At 37.8% G+C, this 26,578-nt stretch overlaps 1 protein-coding gene across 1 annotated transcript in view; it reads left to right on the top strand.

Annotated features, from left to right (window-relative positions):
- The window catches only part of LOC140243612 (sushi, von Willebrand factor type A, EGF and pentraxin domain-containing protein 1-like), an 80,804-nt gene that overhangs the window by 5,997 nt on the left and 48,229 nt on the right, over positions 1–26,578 (top strand). Inside the window, exons 4-5 of the mRNA XM_072323278.1 lie at positions 10,843–11,031; positions 12,677–12,865. Of these exons, the coding sequence (XP_072179379.1) occupies positions 10,843–11,031; positions 12,677–12,865 (378 nt within the window). The remainder of the gene's footprint in view (positions 1–10,842; positions 11,032–12,676; positions 12,866–26,578) is intronic.

The following is a 26,578-nucleotide window of genomic DNA, read 5'->3' as shown; positions in this document are numbered from 1 at the left end:
AGGGCTAAGAAAATGGGATAACAAAATGCCATAATTTTCATTTTAAGAATGATTTTAATCATAGAAGATAGAAACTGTATGCATTCTTGAATTTGATTTAGGCAGATAAATGCAAAATCATTTTAAGCAGCTTTTATTTTGTCTGAAATTAAATCAAACATTCGGGGTAGATGTATCTATATTCCTTCGCCACTTGAGACAACTCACCCTCGGACCTAAGACAACTCGCCCTCGAAAAACGAGGGCGGGCTGTCTTCGGGGCGACCTGTCTCGAGGGCGAGTTGTCCTGGATCCTTGTCAAGTATAGCGAGGTGCCCGCACCTCGTCAGGGGCCCGAATACCGTCATGCCGCTTAAAATTGTTTTAAGCACACTAAACAAAAATTTATGACCGGGAATGTGTTCAGTACGCTGGAAACTTGGCAGGGCCACCACAACCAAGCAAATTGTGGTGAAAACCGAACAGTTTTTCGCGAAAATCTGAAACATCCAGCGTGGGGTGCATTATTTATGACCAAAAGAGGGCGTCCTACGACCTCAGACTTAGCCAAGGAGCTGTAGAATAATTTTAGCCAATCACAGAGATCCTTCATGGACTCAGAAAAGTTATTACAAGCAAAGAAATGTATTTTAGAATGTCTCTTATTGGCCAAAACACCTACCAGGGGTTCGAGCCTGCTGAGAAAGTAATGTTTACAGCGCGCATACATCTTTGTTGCCCCAGCAACTGCAGTGATTTCTTACGCGCGGTATCGTGATATCGATCGATCTCCTCAGAGAGTGCGTGGATATCAGGGGGGCATCTCATGAAGGAACTTGTCAGATAAAATATCTGACAAGTCAATTATATCCGACAAGTTTTGAGAAATTCTTTCGTCTGATTGGCTGATTTCTCTGAACTTGTTGGATATAATTGACTTGTCGGACATTTTATCCGTCATGTTCCTTCATGAAATGCCCCCCTGATTACCTAGCTGTGCGTGTCGAATTCCATCTACGTTAGTGAGTGTTGCGTAACTTCTCTAGGTTTCCCGTCCATTTCTCCCTCTTTTTTCTCTTTTGCTTTCGTATCATTCTATATCTTTTATTCTCAGAGTACAATCGTACTTCTGAGAGTGTTTTGTTCATTATTTTAAGTGATTATCTCGTTTGCAACAATTTAGAGGTGAGTTTTTGTTCTAGTGTTTGTTGAGTTTTTTGATTGAACACGACGTAGATTATCTACGTGTGTGCGAGAACATCGTTCTTTGTATGGTACCCACTCGTTTGTTTTCGAGTTAGCATTTTTACCGTAAAGTGTTTTCATCGTTCGTCTTCCAGGCATCGGGTTTTCACCCTAGTTTTCCTCATCGTAGTTTTTTACCTCGATTTATTTATTTTTTTTTCCGGTGCAAGATGTTCTGTGTATCTTTTTCTACGGTAAAATACCACTGTCGATAGTCTTCGTGTATTCATTACTTGTTTTCCACCTCCGTTTCATTTTTGTGTATAACAAAATGTCTAGCTAGGTCTCGTTTGCTGATGTGTTTTGTGAGAGTGAAGAGAATGATGATGATGGGAGTGATATTCAGGGATTTGCTGTGGTTGAGATGATAGTGATGATGATGACAATGTCCATGATTCTGGTGATGTTGATGTACGAACCCTTATGATGCAATTTATTTCGTGTGACCATGAGCATGACGTTGATGGCGAGTACGACATGACACGAGTAGCCTAGGCCGATGACGAGAGTGACACTGAAACGGTGCTGATGCTCGCTCGTGCACAGACAGGAATGGTCTAGAGACCTGCATTTTATCATTTTTTTTTTCATTTTGCTTGTTCACTCGGATTTAGTGCTACCAAAATGTGTGTCTCTAAAGAAACTCAACCAAAAGCTTGACAATAAGTTTGCATTAGGTCTATTCTGTAGTGAATATTAGATCTAAATGGCGATGCTAATTTATTTAGTTTTCATTTAGAACTTGATGAAATCCCGTTTTCTTCGCTAATTTTTCAACTAATAAATTATTTAGAATTGTACTTATAATCTGATGTACTGCGTTCACCATTGTGTTAAATCAATAAAAAAAAAAAAGAGCCTGCTAAGCAGGTATTTCATTCTGTCCTCTTCATTTCCTCCCTATCCTTTTTGTTTCCTTGCTGTCACTTTCTTCTTTGACCCTGGATGGAACAAAAAAATCCCATCTTGCCATGTAAAGACAGAACACATACCATCATGAAATATTATGACATTAAACTAATAAAAGAAATATGTAAGTGATAAAAATTCTTATTTGTGAAAATAAATGATAAACCAAAGGTGATTTCTTGTGAAGCAGTTCTTTCAAACGTCCCACAGCTTCGATAATGAAGCAAAGGAAATCTGAAAACTATCGTAGCAACAAGTGATATCGATAGGGAATTCTGACTAAAACTGTCACACCATTTGATATTTGAATTTGTCTTTTTTTTAATTGGCTAGGGTTATAAAACTAAACACCACCGATAAAATCACAATCGCTCTCAATTACAATCTAACAGGAGCAGTAGGGTAGGTACGACTCTAGGCGTTTTCACATCAGCCCGATGTTTCGAAATAGCGCGCTATTTTCTGACTTGGGGAATAAAAAAATATCTCGAGCTTGAATTTTTATCGGGCTGATGTGAAAACGCCTTCTGTAAACAGTTGATTACTTATGCATCGTATCCATGGGCAACTGCGGGGAACTGCAAGAAGGCGCATGGAATTTAGACTTGAGTTAAGAATTTTTGTTTATTATTACTTTTTTATTCAAAAGTCTTTTTCTCTCGGACTGAAAAAACCCCCCAAATATTTCATATTACGCTTCTAAAATATATAACGAATATATCAAGTATTTTAATCGTGATTTTATGAAGAATTAGAATTATTATGAAAATATAAATACTAGACGGGCTGAACAATGAAGTCTAATTTCGCCTCAAGAATTTGCAGCACACCGCGTAGCTGGTGCATTCCTAGCGTTCTTGTCGCACTCGATGCATGCAGCAGTCACATTACCCATTGCACATGTTACAGTACACGTTGTATGAGTACGTAGTTCAGCTATCTCATTCCTGATCTGGAGCGAGGAAAACCTTGAAAATCCTCTCAAAACTAAGGCAAACATGATTTTGGAACATACATTACAGTGTCAAGACCTTTTCAGTGGACATTGATTTCGCTATTTGTCGCTATTTGTCTGTTTTAGCTCTTGAATGTACGACTTCTTATGTCCGATTTGTTTGTACCATGCCACGTGCTGCGTGTTTTTTCAGCCCCATGCTTCCCCTACACTACACACAAGCCATCGCGATCGAAGTTTGAGCGATAGCGATAACACGTGGCAGAGCAGACATGCGGATTCCAGCACAGGGTAAATGAGTAGTTGAACGTATCACGATTGTAAAACAAATCTTTTTCTATGTCTCTGCAAATTTGAATTAGGCTATCTAAGCATAGATAGATTATGATACATTATAGAATAGATTAGCCATAGCAAGAACTTGCTTACATGAGAGTTAGTTGATAACGTTGCAAAATAAAAACCCCGTCATTGAATGGAATGTCCCAGCGCTATCTCTGGGGGCTCGAGGACACTATGGAGACGTCGATTTGCAAGTGGGTAAGATGTGATTACAGATAGGTTGAAATGAAGATGATTTATGAATAAAATGCACAGAATTATAATATTTTTTCATTATACCTTCACAGTTTATTATTTCTTTTCATAACATTGACATAAACTAGTGCTGTATTGAGTCAACTAAGTGCACATTCGCACGAGTGTACACGCATCATCTCTCCTGCCTAGTGGGAACGACACAGGCAGTTTTTCAATGCAATGACCTATGAATGCCCTTGGCGTTCCGCCTGAGTGCACCGAGCAAAAGCGAGCAGCAGCAGCAGCAGCAGTAGTTCGGGACTTTTATATATATAGATACTGCTGGCGCTCGCGCATTTCCAAACATTTACCTAATGTCTATACTTTGTGATGCCACGTTGACCTGCTGTACACCTGGAAATAAAACTTTAACTTTTCAACCAATGTATAACGTCCCTCGAAGCACTTTCTGAGATATGAAAACCAGGAAAATAAGGTATAGGAATTACCATGAGCTACCAACTATATAAGCATGTATAAAAAAATTATTCGTGGATGTTTGATTTGACAACCGTGAAATTGGATAAAAAAATGACCATCACTTGTCTTTTCCGGCGCTTTGGCCATGGTCACATATCGTGCGTGTTATGCTTCAGTTTCGTAACTAGGTCGTGTTTTTTTTTCTTCCTTTGCGTGTGTGTGTATGCATCAGCCACATTGGTTAGCTTAATTTTCTGCATTGGCATGCATTCGGAATGGTCAGAAATATGTCCTCATTTGCATTTGTAAAGAAATGGGAATCAGATTAAATCGGTTTATCATTACTTGTTGCCAGGACCACATAGATGGCATCTCGTAATTTCATGATTGCAAAGAATGCACCATATTTCACTGGTGCCTTTGGCTTTGCATGAATCTTTTTGTGTGGCAGCTCGTCTTTGTTTTCCCCTTGGACGCCCATGTTACCGCGGACGGGTAATTCCGTCACAATGTGATCACGCGTGAACACGACAGAAAATGCCAGTTTAAAGTCTATTGTGCTCCGATATAGAGATTGATGTCTTGACGGTAGCTTTATTGATGTTAAGCAAATATCATGCAAAGTTCAATACAAAATATGTGGTAACTCAAGATTAAAAATAATAAAGGGGAGTGTGTGATATTAAATACATTTCCGAAACGTACAATTAAAGTAAATATCAAGTAGACTTTACTCCAGTAATTGAAGGTTTGCATTCGGCAGTAATTTAGGCGTAGTTTCCACGTGCAAAACCCTCATAGATTTACAACTGAAGTCAGTTGCACTGATTACCATCATTCTTTTCTATTTGAAGTAAGGTAAGATGTAGTACACCTCAAAAAGAATGGAGAAGAGTGAAAAAATACTGTAGTAAGCTGAAAGAGACAGGCAAACTGTGTTTTTCTTGAAATCTGTAGTTACCTAGGAGAATAGACTAGCATTTCTTCGGTCTCTGCGACGTGTTTTGATTGACATCCGATGCTCAGCCAATAAAACTTCGAGAGTTGACGACTGACAACTGTCTTGCCACACCCGGTTCCACGCCTCTATTCGGAGGTTTCTTACTAGACGTATTTTTAGTCAACTTGACTTCCACATCGTCGCGCCCTCTATTGACTGCCAGTCACTGATTTAGGCTAAAAATACGTCGCCCGCTAGACTAGGCTTGGCCGAGCCGCGGTTATGATGTCCACAGCTGTCACGCGGTGCGCTTAGTCTTTATCTTGAACAATGTTTTGTTATCATATCTAAAGTTCCCAATAAAAGGGATTACTGTTTTTATACTACCCTCTCAACAAATACATCAGTTTTAAGCAAAAATCACTCTATTCATTTACAATGTTATTTTTCATAATGTATTGTAGTGTACCGGTACATTGTTTTTGCATTATCTTTCATTGTTGGATGGAAATCAAGCGACATTGGTGTGGTATAAGCGTTTTCACCTAAGCGTTTTCACCGGAAAATGATGAATAATTGAAAATTACGGTAAGATTCACGAGGAATTGCTTTTGTTGTTGTTGTTGTTTTTAGATAAAGGGATATACACTGTATCATAAGCTTTGGATATTCCATTCGCCGTCTTGAATGAAGACTAAGCGCTGTGGACATCATAACCTTTGGATATTCCCTTCGCTGCCTTGAATAAAGACTAAGCGCACCGCGTTTACAACAGAACACCTGTGAACATACAGAAGACCGTCAGTGCTCTTCTTTGTACAGCAGTCTCGATTCAGAAGTATAGGGATATAACAACGAGACCAAATTGGTTAAAAAATTCTTTTATTACCTATTATATTATCTATTGATGGAATAGATTACCATTAGACATTCGGAAATGTCAGACTTTAAATAGTTTTAAATCAAAAGTGAAAACTTTTTTTTTTTTTTTAGCATGGGCTTATTTCTTCTTGTACTTCCCATGCAGTATTGTGCAACATAGGAATTTAAGAGCTCTTGAAGCGCAGTAGAATATATAGACATAGTTTCTGCGCTTACTAAATGATTTATTATTATTATTATTATTATTATTATTATTATTATTATTATTATTATTATTATTATCATGGCTAAGCTACTCATTTGGAAATGCTATCATAGCTTGATAAGCATATCTATGCCCGACAAACAAAAAGACACCAAAAAGGTTTTGCCATCTCAGGTGGTACCAATATCTGGCCTGGCCCATGGACTAATTTATATCATATTATGCGTTGTCTACGTCTATAACATCATCTTTTCCAAATGACTACACACAAAATGATACTATCTTGAAGAGCTGGAGGCTGTCTTCTTTATGCATACCAAAAAGAAAATAAACAGTATGACATTTGTAAAACAATCTTTAAGTTGTGCACTATTCTAAATATCTTTTCAGGTTTGTGCTCCATATGTGAGTTTCAAGTTTCTTTATTTCACCAAAGCAAGGAACAAATTAGAAATAGATATACATACATCAATATTCAGATATTATTACAAAACAAACATATCAGTAAGACAGTGAAAAGGGAAAATACAAATGTAGATTGGCAATTACACGTACATAGGTTAACAATTATGCTATGGTAGGTAGTAGCCAGAAAGGAGATGTCCCTTACTTTTAGCTGACCTAAAATCATTAATTTAGTTTCAATTATTTATGATTTGTTCAAATGAAAGTAAAACGTAAGAACAGGACCAGACAAGACAAAACAAAACACACAATAACAGCAACAAAATGCAGGATGTCTCGAGTAAAGTCTGCATTAAAAGATCCGAATGTGCAATTTATTCCTGTAATTGGTTAGGACTAGTGATTATATTTCGCTGCTGAGAGATTTCAACTTCAGAATTCGTTTTATTTTTTCGTTATGTTGAATTCACACTACATATTTTCTGGCGTTACTCTATTTATGAGGGAAGCAAATGTCATGGTCTACGATATTCTGTTAAATTAATGATTACAAGATAGACGTGTAGAGGGTGAGTTTAGCTCAATCGGCAGCGCGTCTGCCTCCGACCCAAGCGACCCGGGTTCGAACCCGAGTCTGGACTGAGCAATGTTGTGTGTAATCATACCGTCCCCTCTAGCAAGAGGCAAAACATTCTGTCCCTCGGATAGGACATAAAATGGAGGTCCCGTGTATGAGAGAGTCACATCTCATACACGTAAAAAATTCGGCTTCATTTTATTCATCGCAAAGAGCAGGATGGATGTTTAACCCGGTGAAATGGTCACGCTTTACATCTAACTGGACTCCATGGAAGACCAGCTTAGCATAGCTATCCAAGCATCTTCTCAGATGGAAAACAAACAAACAAACAAACAAACAAACAAACAAACTCCCTGGAGCTTACAAGAGAGCAAAATAATGTTTCAGCTTTACAGAGAACTCGAGCTTATACCTAAAGCAAGAATGTTCTAAATTGAAATCATTCCTCATTATTTAGACACATTATTGATGGTAGTCATTACTCGTATTGAGGTCCTAAAGAGCTCATGAAAAGAAAACAACATGGTTTGTTTTCGTAGTTCACTTCATGCATCGTCACAGTGCTCTTGTGACTGGAAACTGGCTTTCAAAGGTACTACATTTGTAGTATTATGTTTGTGATTGTGAGCGTATCATTACTGCCCCCGTCACTCCTCCTGTAGGAATCAAAGGTCCTGTTTACCTTTAGGAGCAGTAATTTCAAAAATGTTCAAGATATAACTTTTGATGCATATGTGTAGGTCAGTTGTTTCACAAAACATCCTACCATATAAAATTATTGCAATAAAGCCTGATATATTAGGAGATATCATTGTTTTTCTTATTAAACAATAAGTGTAGACGGTTTAATCAGGAAACATTTATATCATAACTATTGTTCACATTTTACACTGCAAAAAGTCCGGTGTTAAATAGTGAACACCGAGCTGGTGTTAAATTTTCGGTGCTCATTTATGGTGTTAAATTTACACCTCCGGGTGTTATTTTCAAATTTTAAACTGTTTTTTGAAGAATTTCTTAGTAACTGCACTTCTTGTTGATTTTAAATTTAAACAAGACGATCGAGAATTTTACATTAAAATACTAGATTTTTGAAAAAATGTGAAAATAAATTTACACCACAGTAACACCAGCTGGTGTGGTCTCTTATTGAAGCTGGACGGGTGTTAAACCATTGATATTAACACCAACAAATATCAAATCAACACCATGTGGTATCATTTTTTAATCAACACCAGTACAGTGTCAAAATAACACCAGGTACAGTGTCAAATTAACACCACGAAGTGTCAGGTGAACACTTTTCAACACCATCACAGTGCATTTTCAACACCTGTGGGTGTGGTCCTTTATTGAAGTTTGACCGGTGTTAGATTTAACACCTGTGGTGTTAAATCTAACACCAATGTTTTTACAGTATATATTCAACAATACTTAACATTGATTATACTGGTTCATATTTTTGCATTGGATGTTTCTATCCCTAACTCACATTTTAGAACTACTTTGAAGCACTGATACTGGAGTTTTGTTTCATTTGCAAATGGCAAATTATGCCTTTAATGTGGACCTTGATATTCTATAAGTCAAAACCTAAAATGTTCATATCGGCGTAATGTACTGGTACACAAATAATATGTTTCGCCTATCATGATGTATTCTAGGGCCAAATAAATAAGATTTGTTTATTGAGCAACAATTAAAAAAAATGAATACACTCCGAACGGCAAACTCATAACTTTATTCCAACGACAGCCGAGTGTCAGGTGGAAGTCCGGGTTCTTATTTCCATGAGGGATCGCACACGGTCCGGTATCGTGCTACCGACAGTGCAGGGAACTACGCAACCTGCACGATAACATTTGTGGTGGTTGGTAAGTGAGATCCTATCCCCGTCACTGATAGTCACTTGTTTCTTGCTACTCTGAAAACAGTGCAGTCTAAATGAAGCAGTCGACTTGTCAACCCGTTCATTTCAAATCAGGGAAGGTAGGGTCAAAGATCAATTTAAATCAAAGAATCAAGATGACAAAAGGCAATCACATGCGTGTGTGTATTTTTATGCCTCCGCCACGAAGTGGTGCCGGAGGCATTATGTTTTCGGGTTGTCCGTCCGTCCGTCCGTCCGTCCGTCCGTCCTTCCGTCCGTCCGTCCTTCCGTCCGTCCGTCCTTCCGTCCGTCCGTCCGTCCTTCCGTCCGTCCGTGATGAATTTTGTGGACAAGGTAACTATCAAAACCCGTTGAGGTATCCTAATGAAACTTGGCATGTATGTGTATTAGGGGGTGAAGTTGTGCCTATCAACTTTTGGGTGCACATGCTCAAGGTCAAAGGTCAAAAGGTCAAGGTCAAATACATAAAATTTCACTATTTCCACCATAATCATCTATTGAATGCCTGAAGATATTTTCTTGAAACTTAGTGTATACATGTATTACCCAATTAAGATTCTCTGGTGAAAGTTTGGGTCATGAGGTCAAAGGTCAAAGGTCAAAAGGTCAGGGTCAAATACATAAAATTTCACTATTTCCACCATATCTATTGAATGCCTGAAGATATTTTCTTGAAACTTAGTGTATACATGTATTACCCAATTAAGATTCTCTGGTGAAAGTTTGGGTCATGAGGTCAAAGGTCAAAGGTCAAAAGGTCAAGTAAAATTATTAAAACTTTTTTTTTCTACATACCTTGGAAAATTGTTCAAGGTATCTTCATGGAACATAGTATATACATATACTGACTGGATGTGATTATCTAGAGAATGTAGGGTTCATGGGGTCAAAGGTCAGGGGTCAAAGGTCAAGTGCAACACTTCAAAACTTTACTATTTCCCTCCTATCATGCAATGCCAGCAGGGTTATTTTTTTTTTTGCACTTGGTGTATGCATACATGTGTAACCTAATAGAAATTCTCTGGAAAGTTTTTTTTTTTTCTTCTTTTTTTGCCTCAAAGGTCAAAAGGTCAAAGATCAAGTGAAAGTGCTGAACTAACTTTTTCCTCCATATCTCGGAAGTGGCTCAAGTTATCTTGAAACTTAGTACATATTATGCTTGTTCTACCTGAAAGTGATTATCTTATGAATTTTAGGGTCAATGGCCAGATGAAAATGGTAACAATTTACTATTCAATTCAAAAATTGCACTTTTTCTCCACACCTGTACCTTGAAAATTACTCAATGCCTAAATGTATGAATGGGTCAAAGTCGAGTTAAAGTCCTTAAATCCCTAGATACATGCTCTCCTATTCATCCAATTAAACCTAGGTCAAGAAAGGTGAACATTCAACACATTTGTGACAAACTTGTCATTTCAATATTTTGCCAATTTTGTGAAAATGTAATCACACATTGTCCACATGTACTATCTAGACCTACTGGGAAAATCATGCATTATGGCGGAGGCAAGTACCAGTCGCCAAAGCGACATTTCTAGTTTTTAAGTATGCCCTATAGTCTTTTGCCTATAGTCTTTTGCCCTATATCAAATGATAATTCGAAATCAATTTATATCTTCGAAGTGGTAAAGACAACTCCAATGACCTTAATTTGAATGATTTGTAGCAGACAGTCGTTTGGAAAGGAAAAAAATAGATCCGTGGATGAACAAATTCGAAAGTAGGCCGTACAGCCTACATTCCTTTTCAAGAAATACAGTGAGTCAGAGAAGGCCCAATTAATTATGTTTTTTTCAACCATATGCAACTTGAATAATATGTTGCCTTCTTTCACTTGTTTCTCCAACAGTGATTCGTTGTTCCTCTCTGTCGGGACCATCTCACGGGAGTGTAGGCTGTTCAAACGTTCGGTATGTAGGTTCGACCTGCAGGTACTCCTGCTCTACTGGCTACTACGTTAGCGGCGGATCCTCGTCTAGAACCTGTCGGCGAACAGGCAACTCAGGTGTCTGGTCAGGATCAGCCCCCTACTGTGCCCGTAAGGAGAAGAGAAATATCTGTTAGGCCAATATCATCCCCCCCCCAAAGAAAAAAAATATATATAAATAAATAAGTAAATAAAGATAAATAAATAAATGAATAAATAAATGAATACATAAAAAACAAAAAAAAAAACAAAAAAAAAACAAAACAAAACAAATACAAGAACAAACAAGACCCAGAGCAGACGGCCAATGTTTGCTTGCCTCCAAAGTCACAACGTGTCACGTTTACATGCTGGTAACAACGCGTCCATAATTGTTTGCGAGGAATTATAGAGTGGTGCAAAGTGTTTATACAGAGTTACCGGACCGAAGATTCGGTGGGTATGCATATCAATTTTAATGCCTGTGATCCTTTTTAGTCTTTCACATGTGCATGACCTTTATGAACTATACCAAAATGTGTCCGTAGATATTATGTTAAGTATTGAAATAGCACCATTGAATTGCTTGAACTGACTCGAATGTAAGACAGCTATGATAAGTTGTTTGCTAGCAAAAGTTAAAGTTAATCTAAAGTAAGATGTATAAATGCCAGCTTAATTCTCCGTGATGCAATTCGAAGTAATGTCTGCAAATAATGATTTACAATATCAATGTTATTCCAGTCTAATTAGAATAATACCAGTTCTTTGAAGAGATCTTGTGGTTATTAATTAATTCTAAGTATACATTCTGAAGGAGTAACAGTGTCAGAGGTGAAACTAGCCCTACCCATCATTTACGGTACATTGACGAATCAAGTAATGCTCTTTTAAGTCCTTGCATCTAAAGCAGATCAAATGATTTAGCATAACTAATGTGATGAGATATTGAATTCTGAATGAGTTTCACAGGGTACCTGAAAATTACAGAAAGTGCCAATTATTCAGAATAGAGCACAATGATGCATGAAGTTCTAACTTCTAAAGTCCACTTGCAGCAATCTCAACAAGACCACTAGCATAATAATTATTACACCATCTTTTGATTGGTAAGTGCAGAAGGGAAGCTTCAGAAATCACTGTGGAAGCGCACCTTTTTGATGATGAAAATAATCGGACTGGCTTGCAAGACAGCAAGCATAATTTTAATTACCATTTAATTTGCCAAATACATAATGTAGAATAAGACTGCAATTATTGCAGCAAATATTTTACCCATTTTTTGAAGAGATGAAACATTCAAGACAAAATTGTGGATATGGATTTGATTCTTCTTCATCCTTCGTTTTTTCTACGCTAAACGCGCTCTTCAGATGATACCTGATGGCATGCTGCATACATGCTGAGAAGGCTATAGCTCGTTATTTGGAAAGTTCGTTATTCCGAAAACACTTTAGTCCGAAGATTCGTTATTCCGTAGGTTCATTTTTCCGAATTTCATATTCGGATTAACGAATCTTCGGAGTAACGAACCTTTGGAACAACGCCACAAATGTTCGGATTAACGAACCTCTAGGTATAGGGAATTTGTGTGTTTCGGATTAACGACCCTTCGGAATAATGAACTTTCGGAATAGCGAACCTTCGGAATAACGAACAGCACCCGCTGAGAAGGCTGGATCCGAAGTAGCTGAAAATCTATTGTGCAGATAAAAACAGTCAAATGCATTGAAAGTGACACCTACCATATTACTCTTGCCATTCTGCATCACTCTAGGAGTGACCTGTCCGTCGTTGAGTGCCCCATCAAATGGAAGAAAAAGCTGTACAGGCGGCCGCTACTACAATAGCAGGTGCACTCTCTCCTGTAACCAGGGGTACACTCTCGAAGGTTCCAGCTCACAGTCGTGGACCTGTTTGAGCTCTGGTTCATGGTCCAATGGGGGAACGTCTCCGACTTGTGCTGGTAAGAATGTTAGACCTTTGAAAGTCGAGTTATTGTCACAACTCTAACAGCGATGAAAACAAATCAACGCCAATTAACTGGCAGCGTCCACATGAATGAGGTTTTTGGTTATTTACTTAAATAATCTGTTTATTTATCTATATATCCATTTATCAATCTAAATATATATATATACCCATCTATCTGTCTATCTATCTATCTATCTATCTATCTATCTATCTATCTATCTATCTCTATATATAATCATCTATTTGATCGCAGTAAAAATCCCCATCTTATGCTTCTGGACATCAACGCACAAACAAGCAACCAGACATAGATTATGCTTTTCTCAAAGCCAACATAACTTTAATCCCCTTTGCTTTCTAATGTAAATGCTATCTCGACTATATCATGGCCATTTGAGATAAAATATTTGTTGTATGGATGATTAAACTGTTGTCCTATTATTATTATACTGACCCATTCGTCTTGCACGTTATGGTGGTAAAAGTACTTGTCACAGGCAACCTTATTTTCTCAAAAGAAGGGCAATACAGAAAGCGTTTCAGCTCCTCTGTCACAAAATTCCATCATTTATCCATACATTACAAATATATTCATCTCCCAAATTGATATATCATAATAATCATCATAGATTTAAGTCATTTTCACCATGATCATATAAATCGTTGACGCTATTTCTCCATAGTCATTAAACGACTCTTGACGTTTTATGACAGCATGTTTTACAGTAGGGCCTACTAGTAGTCGTTGAAATAAGTTGTCGGTCTATTCGCACACATATAGAATGCAAGGTTTCACTTCATACCCTATTATTCGATAAGTTATTACTCTATTGAGGCACTTCCATCATGACTGGTGATATATGTGTCGCTGGACAGAATCTGATAGAGGATCGCATTTCCATGTTTCGCTATACGAACAGAGTCACTTTCTTTGTCAGCTGAATTGGACACTGTGAAAAGTGTCTTTTTTTTTTTTCAGGCAAACGTATATCAAAGCAATGAAAATTCTTATTTGTGAAAATAAATGATAAACCAAAGGTGATTTCTTGTGAAGCAGTTCTTTCAAACGTCCCACAGCTTCGATAATGAAGCAAGTGAAATCTGAAAATTATCGTGGCAACAAGTGATATCGATAGGGAATTCTGACTAAAACTGTCACACCATTTGATGTTTGAATTTGTCTTTTTTTTATTGGCTAGGGTTATAAAACTATAAACACCACCGATAAAATCACAATCGCTCTCAATTACAATCTAACAGGAGCAGTAGGGTAGGTACGACTCTAGGCGTTTTCACATCAGCCCGATGTTTCGAAATAGCGCGCTATTTTCTGACTTGGGGAATAAAAAAAAATATCTCGAGCTTGGATTTTTATCGGGCTGATGAGAAAACGCCTTCTGTAAACAGTTGATTACTTATGCATCGTATCCATGGGCAACTGCGGGGAACTGCAAGAAGGCGCATGGAATTTAGACTTGAGTTAAGAATTTTTGTTTATTATTACTTTTTTTTATTCAAAAGTCTTTTTCTCTCGGACTGAAAAAAACCCTCCAAATATTTCATATTACGCTTCTAAAATATATAACGGATATATCAAGTATTTTAATCGTGATTTTATGAAGAATTAGAATTATTCTGAAAATATAAATACAAGACGGGCTGAACAATGAAGTCTAATTTCGCCCCAAAAATTTGCAGCACCCGCGTAGCTGGTGCATTCCTAGCGTTCTTGTCGCACTCGATGCATGCAGCAGTCACATTACCCATTGCACATGTTACAGTACACGTTGTATGAGTACGTAGTTCAGCTATCTCATTCCTGATCTGGAGCGAGGAAAACCTTGAAAATCCTCTCAAAACTAAGGCAAACATGATTTTGGAACATACATTACAGTGTCAAGACCTTTTCAGTGGACATTGATTTCGCTATTTGTCGCTATTTGTCTGTTTTAGCTCTTGAATGTACGACTTCTTATGTCCGATTTGTTTGTACCATGCCACGTGCTGCGTGTTTTTTCAGCCCCATGCTTCCCCTACACTACACACAAGCCATCGCGATCGAAGTTTGAGCGATAGCGATAACACGTGGCGGAGCAGACATGCGGATTCCAGCACAGGGTAAATGAGTAGTTGAACGTATCACGATTGTAAAACAAATCTTTTTCTATGTCTCTGCAAATTTGAATTAGGCTATCTAAGCATAGATAGATTATGATACATTATAGAATAGATTAGCCATAGCAAGAACTTGCTTACATGAGAGTTAGTTGATAACGTTGCAAAATAAAAACCCCGTCATTGAATGGAATGTCCCAGCGCTATCTCGGGGGCTCGAGGACACTATGGAGACGTCGATTTGCAAGTGGGTAAGATGTGATTACAGATAGGTTGAAATGAAGATGATTTATGAATAAAATACACAGAAACATAATATTTTTTCATTATACCTTCACAGTTTATTATTTCTTTTCATAAAATTGACATAAACTAGTGCTGTATTGAGTCAACTAAGTGCACATTCGCACGAGTGTACACGCATCATCTCTCCTGCCTAGTGGGAACGACACAGGCAGTTTTTCAATGCAATGACCTATGAATGCCCTTGGCGTTCCGCCTGAGTGCACCGAGCAAAAGCGAGCAGCAGCAGCAGCAGTAGTTCGGGACTTTTATATATATAGACTAGCTGCCTCGGCGCGCGCTGCGCGCGCGCCGAGGCAGCTAGGCTCGGCGCTACGCACCTCGGCGTCCCTTGTCAAGTATAGCGAGGTGCCCGCACCTCGTCAGGGGCCCGAATACCGTCACCCTGCTTAAAATTGTTTCAAGCACACTAAACAAAAATTTATGACCGGGAATGTGTTCAGTACGCTGGAAACTTGGCAGGGCCACCACAACCAAGCAAATTGTGGTGAAAACCGAACAGTTTTTGCGAAAATCTGAAACATCCAGCGTGGGGTGCATTATTTTTGACCAAAAGAGGGCGTCCTACGACCTCAGACTTAGCCAAGGCCAGGAGCTGTAGAATAATTTTAGCCAATCACAGAGATCCTTCATGGACTCAGAAAAATTATTACAAGCAAAGAAATGTATTCTAGAATATTGGCCAAAAAACCTACCAGGGGTTCGAGCCTGCTGAGAAAGTAATCAATAATATTATTCATGTTTACAGCGCGCATGTGTCTTTGTTGTCCCAGCAACTGCAGTGATTTCTTACGCGCGGTATCGTGATATCGATCGATCTCCTCAGAGAGTGCGTGGATATCTGATTACAAACCTAGCTGTGTGTGTCGAATTCCATCTACGTTAGTGAGTGTTGCGTAACTTCTCTAGGTTTCCCGTCCATTTCTCCCTCTTTTTTCTCTTTTGCTTTCTTATCATTCTATATCTTTTATTCTCAGAGTACAATCGTTCTTCTGAGAGTGTTTTGTTCATTATTTTAAGTGATTATCTCGTTTGCAACAATTTAGAGGTGAGTTTTTGTTCGAGTGAGTTTTTTGATTGAACACGATGTAGATTATCTACGTGTGTGCGAGAACGTCGTTCTTTGTACGGTACCCACTCGTTTGTTTTCGAGTTAGCATTCTTACCGTAAAGTGTTTTCATCGTTCGTCTTCCAGGCATCGGGTTTTCACCCTAGTTTTCCTCATCGTAGTTTTTCACCTCGATTTTTTTTTTCCGGTGCAAGATGTTTTGTGTATTTTTTTCTACGGTAAAATACCACTGTCGATAGTCTTCGTGTATTCATTACTTGTTTTCCACCTCCGTTTCATTTTTGTGTATAACTAATGTCTAGCTAGGTCTCGTTTGCTGATGTGTTTTGTGAGAGTGAAGAGTATGTGATGATGATGGGAGTGATATTCAGGGATTTGCTGTGGTTGAGAACTTGAGATGATAGTGATGATGAAGTTAATGTCCATGATTCTGGTGATGTTGATGTACGAACCCTTATGATGCAATTTATTTCGTGTGACCATGAGCATGACGTTGATGGCGAGTACGACATGACACGAGTAGCCGAGGCCGATGACGAGAGTGACACTGAAACGGTGCTGATGCTCGCTTGTGCACAGACAGGAATGGTCTAGAGACTTGCATTTTATCTTTTTTTTTTTCATTTTGCTTGTGCACTCGGGTTTAGTGCTACCAAAATTTGTGTCTCTAAAGAAACTCAACCAAAAGCTTGACAATAAGTTTGCATTAGGTCTATTCTTTAGTGAATATTAGATCTAAATGGCAATGCTAATTTATTTAGTTTTCATTTAGAACTTGATGAAATCCCGTTTTCTTTGCTAATTTTTCAACTAATAAATTATTTAGAATTGTACTTATAATCTGATGTACTGCGTTCACCATTGTGTTAAATCAATAAAAAAAGAGCCTGCTAAGCAGGTATTTCATTCTGTCCTCTTCATTTCCTCCCTATCCTTTTTGTTTCCTTGCTGTCACTTTCTTCTTTGACCCTGGATGGAAAAAAAATCCCATCTTGCCATGTAAAGACAGAACACATACCATCATGAAATATTATGACATTAAACTAATAAAAGAAATATGTAAGTGATAAAAATTCTTATTTGTGAAAATAAATGATAAATCAAAGGTTCTTGTCGTTCTTGTCGCACTCGATGCATGCAGCAGTCACATTGCACATGTTACAGTACACGTTGTATGAGTACCTAGTTCAGCTATCTCATTCCTGATCTCGAGCGAGGAAAACCTTGAAAATCCTCTCAAAACTAAGCCAAACATGATTTTGGAACATACATTACAGTGTCAAGACCTTTTCAGTGGACATTGATTTCGCTATTTGTCTGTGTTAGCTCTTGAATGTACGACTTCTTACATCCGATTTGTTTGTACCATGCCACGTGCTGCGTGTTTTTTTTTTTTTTTTTTTTGTTTTTGTTTTTTCAGCCCCATGCTTCCCCTACATACAAGCCATCGCGATCGAAGTTTGAGCGATAGCGATAACACGTGCGGAGCAGACATGCGGATTCCGGCACAGGGTAAATGAGTAGTTGAACGTATCACGATTATAAAACAAATCTTTTTCTATGTCTCTGCAAAAATGAATTAGGCTATCTAAGCATAGATAGATTATGATACATTATAGAATAGATTAGCCATAGCAAGAACTTGCTTACATGAGAGTTAGTTGATAACGTTGCAAAATAAAAACCCCGTCATTGAATGGAATGTCCCAGCGCTATCTCGGGGGCTCGAGGACACTATGGACACGTCGATTTGCAAGTGGGTAAGATGTTATTACAGATAGGTTAAAGTGAAGATGATTTATGAATAAAATACACAGAAACATAATATTTTTTCATTATACCTTCGCAGTTTATTACTTCTTTTCATAAAATTGACATAAACTAGTGCTGTATTGAGTCAACTAAGTGCACATTCGCACGAGTGTACACTCATCATCCCTCCTGCCTAGTGCGAACGACACAGGCAGTTTTTCAATGCAATGACCTATGAATGCCCTTCGCGTTCCGCCTGAGTGCACCGAGCAAGTGCGAGTAGCAGCAGCAGCAGCAGCAGCAGCAGCAGCAGCAGCAGTAGTTCGAGACTTTTATGTGTTATACTGCTGGAGCTCGCGCATTTCCAAACATTTACCTAATGTCTATACAGTTAAACTCGCCTAAGTCGACGTCGCTTATGTCGAATAATCGCGTAAGTCGATGATTTTAAAAAGTCCCGATTTTTCCCCATTGACGTACGTGTATTAATTCACTCACAAGTCGAATTTTGTAAGTCGAATACTCGCCTAAGTCGATGAAATTCCAAGAACACTTTCACGGAAAAACCATGGAATTCACTGTGCCTAAGTCGAATAAAATTTTATTGTGTAATAAATCACTGTCATTTATCATTCATTATTTATTACTCATCATTATTTTGTTTGTCAGACGAGTTTGAGGTGACAAAAAAAAAAGATCTAAAATCAAAATTCAAAGCGATCGCATGGGATCGTTTAACTCTCTTCGTATTTGGAGGTCCGCTGGTACAGCCCTGTCAGCTGTCGCGCTACGTACGTACAGCGTTCGTACAGTACACGTGCGTTCAGTACAGTATTGAGCTTGCAGTGTACATGTAGCTTGGCATTTGCAGCGCTGTGCAGTGGAGTTGTATGGATGAAGCTGCCGAGTTTTCAAAGCGGCAAGTAGGGGGAAAGTTACGGGCACGGGTAAATCAGAATTGCACCTCTACACGCATTTCAAGCCACGGTGTGGTAAACTGGAATCTATCACTGCTCAAATATCGTTCATATTCACTTCCCCAAGGTTTAACAAGGGTGTAAAGTAATCGGACCTGTGCCAATACTAATGCACTGTCCATGCAAAGTTAGCCGCGGCCCTGCTGGACGACCCGTGCTGCGGCACACCGCTCCAGCTCTCGGCTCCAGAGTAGACAACATACATGTACATTAAACATACATGTATGTACCTGTGGTGAAACTGTAAGTCGATTTTTTTTTACTTCCGCACAAGTCGAAAATCGCCTAAGTCGATGTGTTTTGCTCAGTCCAGAGAAGATTGAGTTATGCGAGTTTAACTGTACTTTGTGATGCCACGTTGACCTGCTGTACACCTGGAAATACAACTTTAACTTTTCAACCAATGTATAACGTCCCTCGAAGCACTTTCTGAGATATGAAAACCAGGAAAATAAGGTATAGGAATTACCATGAGCTACCAACTATATAAGCATGTATAAAAAAATTATTCGTGGATGTTTGATTTGACAACCGTGAAATTGGATAAAAAATGACCATCACTTGTCTTTTCCGGCGCTTTGGCCATGGTCACATATCGTGCGTGTTATGCTTCAGTTTCGTAAGTAGGTCGTGCTTTTTTTTTTTCTTCCTTTGCGTGTGTGTGTATGCATCAGCCATATTGGTTAGCTTAATTTTCTGCATTGGCATGCATTCGGAATGGTCAGAAATATGTCCTCATTTGCATTTGTAAAGAAATGTGAATCAGATTAAATCGGTTTATCATTACTTGTTGCCAGGACCACATAGATGGCATCTCGTAATTTCATGATTGCAAAGAATGCACCATATTTCACCGGTGCCTTTGGCTTTGCATGAATCTTTTTGTGTGGCAGCTCGTCTTTGTTTTCCCCTTGGACGCCCATGTTACCGCGGACGGGTAATTCCGTGACAATGTGATCACGCGTGAACACGACAGAAAATGCCAGTTTAAAGTCTATTGTGCTCCGATATAGAGATTGATGTCTTGACGGTAGCTTTATTGATGTTAAGCAAATATCATGCAAAGTTTAATACAAAATATGTGGTAACTCAAGATTAAAAATAATAAAGGGGAGTGTGTGATATTAAATACATTTCCGAAACGTACAATTAAAGTAAATATCAAGTAGACTTTACTCCAGTAATTGAAGGTTTGCATTCGGCAGTAATTTAGGCGTAGTTTCCACGTGCAAAACCCCCATAGATTTACAACTGAAGTCAGTTGCACTGATTACCATCATTCTTTTCTATTTGAAGTAAGGTAAGATGTAGTACACCTCAAAAAGAATGGAGAAGAGTGAAAAAATACTGTAGTAAGCTGAAAGAGACAGGCAAACTGTGTTTTTATTGAAAGATTATCTGTAGTATACCTAGGAGAATAGACTAGCATTTCTTCGGTCTCTGCGACGTGTTTTGATTGACATCCGATGCTCAGCCAATAAAACTTCGAGAGTTGACGACTGACAACTGTCTTGCCACACCCGGTTCCACGCCTCTATTCGGAGGTTTCTTACTAGACGTATTTTTAGTGAACTTGACTTCCACATCGTCGCGCCCTCTATTGACTGCCAGTCACTGATTTAGGCTAAAAATACGTCGCCCGCTAGACTAGGCTTGGCCGAGCCGCGGTTATGATGTCCACAGCTGTCACGCGGTGCGCTTAGTCTTTATCTCGAACAATGTTTTGTTATCATATCTAAAGTTCCCAATAAAAGGGATTACTGTTTTTATACTACCCTCTCAACAAATACATCAGTTTTAAGCAAAAATCGCTCTATTCATTTACAATGTTATTTTTCATAATGTATTGTAGTGTACCGGTACATTGTTTTTGCATTATCTTTCATTGTTGGATGGAAATAAAGCGACATTGGTGTGGTATAAGCGTTTTCACCGTAGCTTTTTCACCGGAAAATGATGAATAATTGAAAATTACGGTAAGATTCACGAGGAATTGCTTTTGTTGTTGTTGTTGTTTTTAGATAAAGGGATATACACTGTATCATAAGCTTTGGATATTCCATTCGCCGTCTTGAATAAAGACTAAGCGCTGTGGACATCATAACCTTTGGATATTCCCTTCGCTGCCTTGAATAAAGACTAAGCGCACCGCGTTTACAACAGAACACCTGTGAACATACAGAAGACCGTCAGTGCTCTTCTTTGTACAGCAGTTAGTCTCGATTCAGAAGTATAGGGATATAACAACGAGACCAAATTGGTTAAAAAATTCTTTTATTACCTATTATATTATCTATTGATGGAATAGATTACCATTAGACATTCGGAAATGTCAGACTTTAAATAGTTTTAAATCAAAAGTGAAAACTTTTTTTTTTTTTTAGCATGGGCTTATTTCTTCTTGTACTTCCCATGCAGTATTGTGCAACATAGGAATTTAAGAGCTCTTGAAGCGCAGTAGAATATATAGACATAGTTTCTGCGCTTACTAAATGATTTATTATTATTATTATTATTATTATTATTATTATTATTATTATTATTATTATTATTATTATCATGGCTAAGCTACTCATTTGGAAATGCTATCATAGCTTGATAAGCATATCTATGCCCGACAAACAAAAAGACACCAAAAAGGTTTTGCCATCTCAGGTGGTACCAATATCTGGCCTGGCCCATGGACTAATTTATATCATATTATGCGTTGTCTACGTCTATAACATCATCTTTTCCAAATGACTACACACAAAATGATACTATCTTGAAGAGCTGGAGGCTGTCTTCTTTATGCATACCAAAAAGAAAATAAACAGTATGACATTTGTAAAACAATCTTTAAGTTGTGCACTATTCTAAATATCTTTTCAGGTTTGTGCTCCATATGTGAGTTTCAAGTTTCTTTATTTCACCAAAGCAAGGAACAAATTAGAAATAGATATACATACATCAATATTCAGATATTATTACAAAACAAACATATCAGTAAGACAGTGAAAAGGGAAAATACAAATGTAGATTGGCAATTACACGTACATAGGTTAACAATTATGCTATGGTAGGTAGTAGCCAGAAAGGAGATGTCCCTTACTTTTAGCTGACCTAAAATCATTAATTTAGTTTCAATTATTTATGATTTGTTCAAATGAAAGTAAAACGTAAGAACAGGACCAGACAAGACAAAACAAAACACACAATAACAGCAACAAAATGCAGGATGTCTCGAGTAAAGTCTGCATTAAAAGATCCGAATGTGCAATTTATTCCTGTAATTGGTTAGGACTAGTGATTATATTTCGCTGCTGAGAGATTTCAACTTCAGAATTCGTTTTATTTTTTCGTTATGTTGAATTCACACTACATATTTTCTGGCGTTACTCTATTTATGAGGGAAGCAAATGTCATGGTCTACGACATTCTGTAAAATTAATGATTACAAGATAGACGTGTAGAGGGTGAGTTTAGCTCAATCGGCAGCGCGTCTGCCTCCAACCCAAGCGACCCGGGTTCGAACCCGAGTCTGGACTGAGCAATGTTGTGTGTAATCATACCGTCCCCTCTAGCAAGAGGCAAAACATTCTGTCCCTCGGATAGGACATAAAATGGAGGTCCCGTGTATGAGAGAGTCACATCTCATACACGTAAAAAATTCGGCTTCATTTTATTCATCGCAAAGAGCAGGATGGATGTTTAACCCGGTGAAATGGTCACGCTTTACATCTAACTGGACTCCATGGAAGACCAGCTTAGCATAGCTATCCAAGCATCTTCTCAGATGGAAAACAAACAAACAAACAAACAAACAAACAAACTCCCTGGAGCTTACAAGAGAGCAAAATAATGTTTCAGCTTTACAGAGAACTCGAGCTTATACCTAAAGCAAGAATGTTCTAAATTGAAATCATTCCTCATTATTTAGACACATTATTGATGGTAGTCATTACTCGTATTGAGGTCCTAAAGAGCTCATGAAAAGAAAACAACATGGTTTGTTTTCGTAGTTCACTTCATGCATCGTCACAGTGCTCTTGTGACTGGAAACTGGCTTTCAAAGGTACTACATTTGTAGTATTATGTTTGTGATTGTGAGCGTATCATTACTACCCCCGTCACTCCTCCTGTAGGAATCAAAGGTCCTGTTTACCTTTAGGAGCAGTAATTTCAAAAATGTTCAAGATATAACTTTTGATGCATATGTGTAGGTCAGTTGTTTCACAAAACATCCTACCATATAAAATTATTGCAATAAAGCCTGATATATTAGGAGATATCATTGTTTTTCTTATTAAACAATAAGTGTAGACGGTTTAATCAGGAAACATTTATATCATAACTATTGTTCACATTTTACACTGCAAAAAGTCCGGTGTTAAATAGTGAACACCGAGCTGGTGTTAAATTTTCGGTGCTCATTTATGGTGTTAAATTTACACCTCCGGGTGTTATTTCCAAATTTTAAACTGTTTTTTGAAGAGTTTCTTAGTAACTGCACTTCTTGTTGATTTTAAATTTAAACAAGACGATCGAGAATTTTACATTAAAATACTAGATTTTTGAAAAAATGTGAAAATAAATTTACACCACAGTAACACCAGCTGGTGTGGTCTTTTATTGAAGCTGGACGGGTGTTAAACCATTGATATTAACACCAACAAATATCAAATCAACACCATGTGGTATCATTTTTTAATCAACACCAGTACAGTGTCAAATTAACACCACGAAGTGTCAGGTGAACACTTTTCAACACCATCACAGTGCATTTTCAACACCTGTGGGTGTGGTCCTTTATTGAAGTTTGACCGGTGTTAGATTTAACACCTGTGGTGTTAAATCTAACACCAATGTTTTTACAGTATATATTCAACAATACTTAACATTGATTATACTGGTTCATATTTTTGCATTGGATGTTTCTATCCCTAACTCACATTTTAGAACTACTTTGAAGCACTGATACTGGAGTTTTGTTTCATTTGCAAATGGCAAATTATGCCTTTAATGTGGACCTTGATATTCTATAAGTCAAAACCTAAAATGTTCATATCGGCGTAATGTACTGGTACACAAATAATATGTTTCGCCTATCATGATGTATTCTAGGGCCAAATAAATAAGATTTGTTTATTGAGCAACAATTAAAAACTAGAGATTGTAATTTGTCATCACTGACAAATTAAGGTGATCCGATTTTTTTTTTTAAATCAATGATTCAAGTCCTGATCGCAATAGGCATGACCATACAGTTTTCATCTGAGATTAGGGGCATTGGTCGTGTTATGTTTGGATTCTCATTTAGAAAAGGGAGTCAGACCTGCCATCTTTGGAACCGAATTCCGTATACACTAACGAAGATGCAGAATGAAGTATATTTGACCTTTGACCCCACTTTGGACACCGAAGATGGCATCTGAGCAAAAAGTGGTTATTTTGTGAAATGATTCTTGTAACATGGTCTTTGCTTGTGCAAAATATGGGAAAGAAAGGACATGTATTCACCAAGATACAGGATGAAACATTTATGACCTTTGACCCTAATTTACATACCCAAGATGGTGTCTGATCAAGTAGTTATGATTTTATGAAATAATGTACGTGACATGAGCTAAACATGTGCAAAATATGGGGATGATAGGGGCTGTTTTTCTTGAGTTATTGCAAAGAAAGTTGCAGAGAGAAAGAAATATCTCAATACATCGAAGATAAGTTTGATTTCAACCAAGTTTTTTGACGTGATCTCGGCGTCGTATAAAAAATTGGAGGAACATTGACGATAGCCCAAAGTCTCAGCTACAACATATTAAAATCTGGGAGAAATTCACCGAAGAGTAAGTGAACTAGTGCTCAATAAAGACCGTCATGTCAATTTTCATTTCCAGAAAAATTCCCTCCCATAGAGATAACACGTAAACTGGTTAAATTTGACAAGGTAACATTATATCCATTTTCACGAGGTGAAGACATCATCCGATTAAAACTTTGATTGAACAAAACTTAAAGAGTATTAAATTGTCTACAACATACTAAAATCTGGAAGAAATTTACCGAAGGGTAAGTGAGCTAGTCGTCGATAAAGACAATCACGTCAATTTTCACATCTAGAAAAATTCCCTGCCATAGAGATAACACGTTATAACGAAGATACAGGAAGAAGTACATATGACCTTTGACCCCACTTTGCACAGACAAGATGGCCTCTGAGCCAAAAGTGGTTATCTTGTGAAATGATTCTTGTAACATGGTCTTTACGTGTGCAAAATATGGGAAAGATAGACCATGTATTCACCAAGATACAGGATGAAACATGTATGACCTTTGACCCTAATTTACATACCCAAGATGGTGTCTGATCAAGTAGTTGATATTTTGTGAAATAATGTACGTGACATGAACTAAACATGTGCAAAAGATGGTGGTGATAGGGTATGTTTTTCTTGAGTTATTTCAAAGAAAGTTGCAGAAAGGAAGAAATATTTCAATACATCGAAGATAAGCTTTAATTTCAACCAAGTTTTTGGACGTGATGCCGACAACGTATGAAAAAACAAAGGGCACATTAACGATAGCCCAAAGTCTCAGCTACAACATACTAAAATCTGGGAGAAATTCACCGAAGCATAAGCATAACACGTAAACTGGTCAAATTTGACAATGTTACTTTTAATCCCTTTTTACGAGGTAATGCCGTCATCCAATCAAAATGTTGTTATTATTTGACTGAAAGAGCATTTAATAAGCTACATTATATTGAAATTTGGATGAAAATGGACAAAAGAAGAAGTGAGATACGCTTGAGTGAACTTGAAGTTTGATGACGTCATTTTGAAAATTTACTTGTTTTACTTTATTAAGAAATTTGATATCTTTTAATCATTTTTCCAGCATCGCCAACCCATGAAATGACATGTACAACTCATCAGCTTTCAAAGAAAATGGGGGGTCACCGTCCATCCTGACGAGTAAAATCGGATTCAAAATTGGCGGTTTTTTTGCATTGTTGCACTGTATATCGCCATTGACGCGCGCGCGGAATTTCAACTTTGACGGGCCCGTACGACGTCATATTGAGTCGGATTGACTTGAAAATTGGTGGAAATATTCCTTGACATTTTGGACATCCGATCAATGTGAAAAAACGGGAAATTTATATTGCATATGAGCTGTGCGTGCGTATATGCGCGCGCGCGTACGCGTCCGTCCAATTTTTTCAATTTTTCAAAAAATGTTCCAAATGGTCTGAAAAAAAATATTTTGAGCTTGATTGGAGCATACAAATATTTCAACGCGCGCGTAGGCGCGCGTTTTAAGATAAAAATACATTTTGAGAACATGAGTAGAATTCGCTTGACTTGAAATATATGTGACGTAAATTTCATTGAAATATTCCATTCCATTAATGAGATATGCATGAAAATGTGTTTTCATATAATGACGTCATAGTGACGTCACGGTCGACTGATCACTATGATTTTACTTGCGCTGTCGTCT

The sequence above is a fragment of the Diadema setosum genome, chromosome 20, assembly GCF_964275005.1.
Source record: "Diadema setosum chromosome 20, eeDiaSeto1, whole genome shotgun sequence".
NCBI classification, from domain to species: Eukaryota; Metazoa; Echinodermata; class Echinoidea; order Diadematoida; family Diadematidae; genus Diadema; species Diadema setosum.
This window is presented reverse-complemented; position numbering and strand designations above follow the sequence as displayed.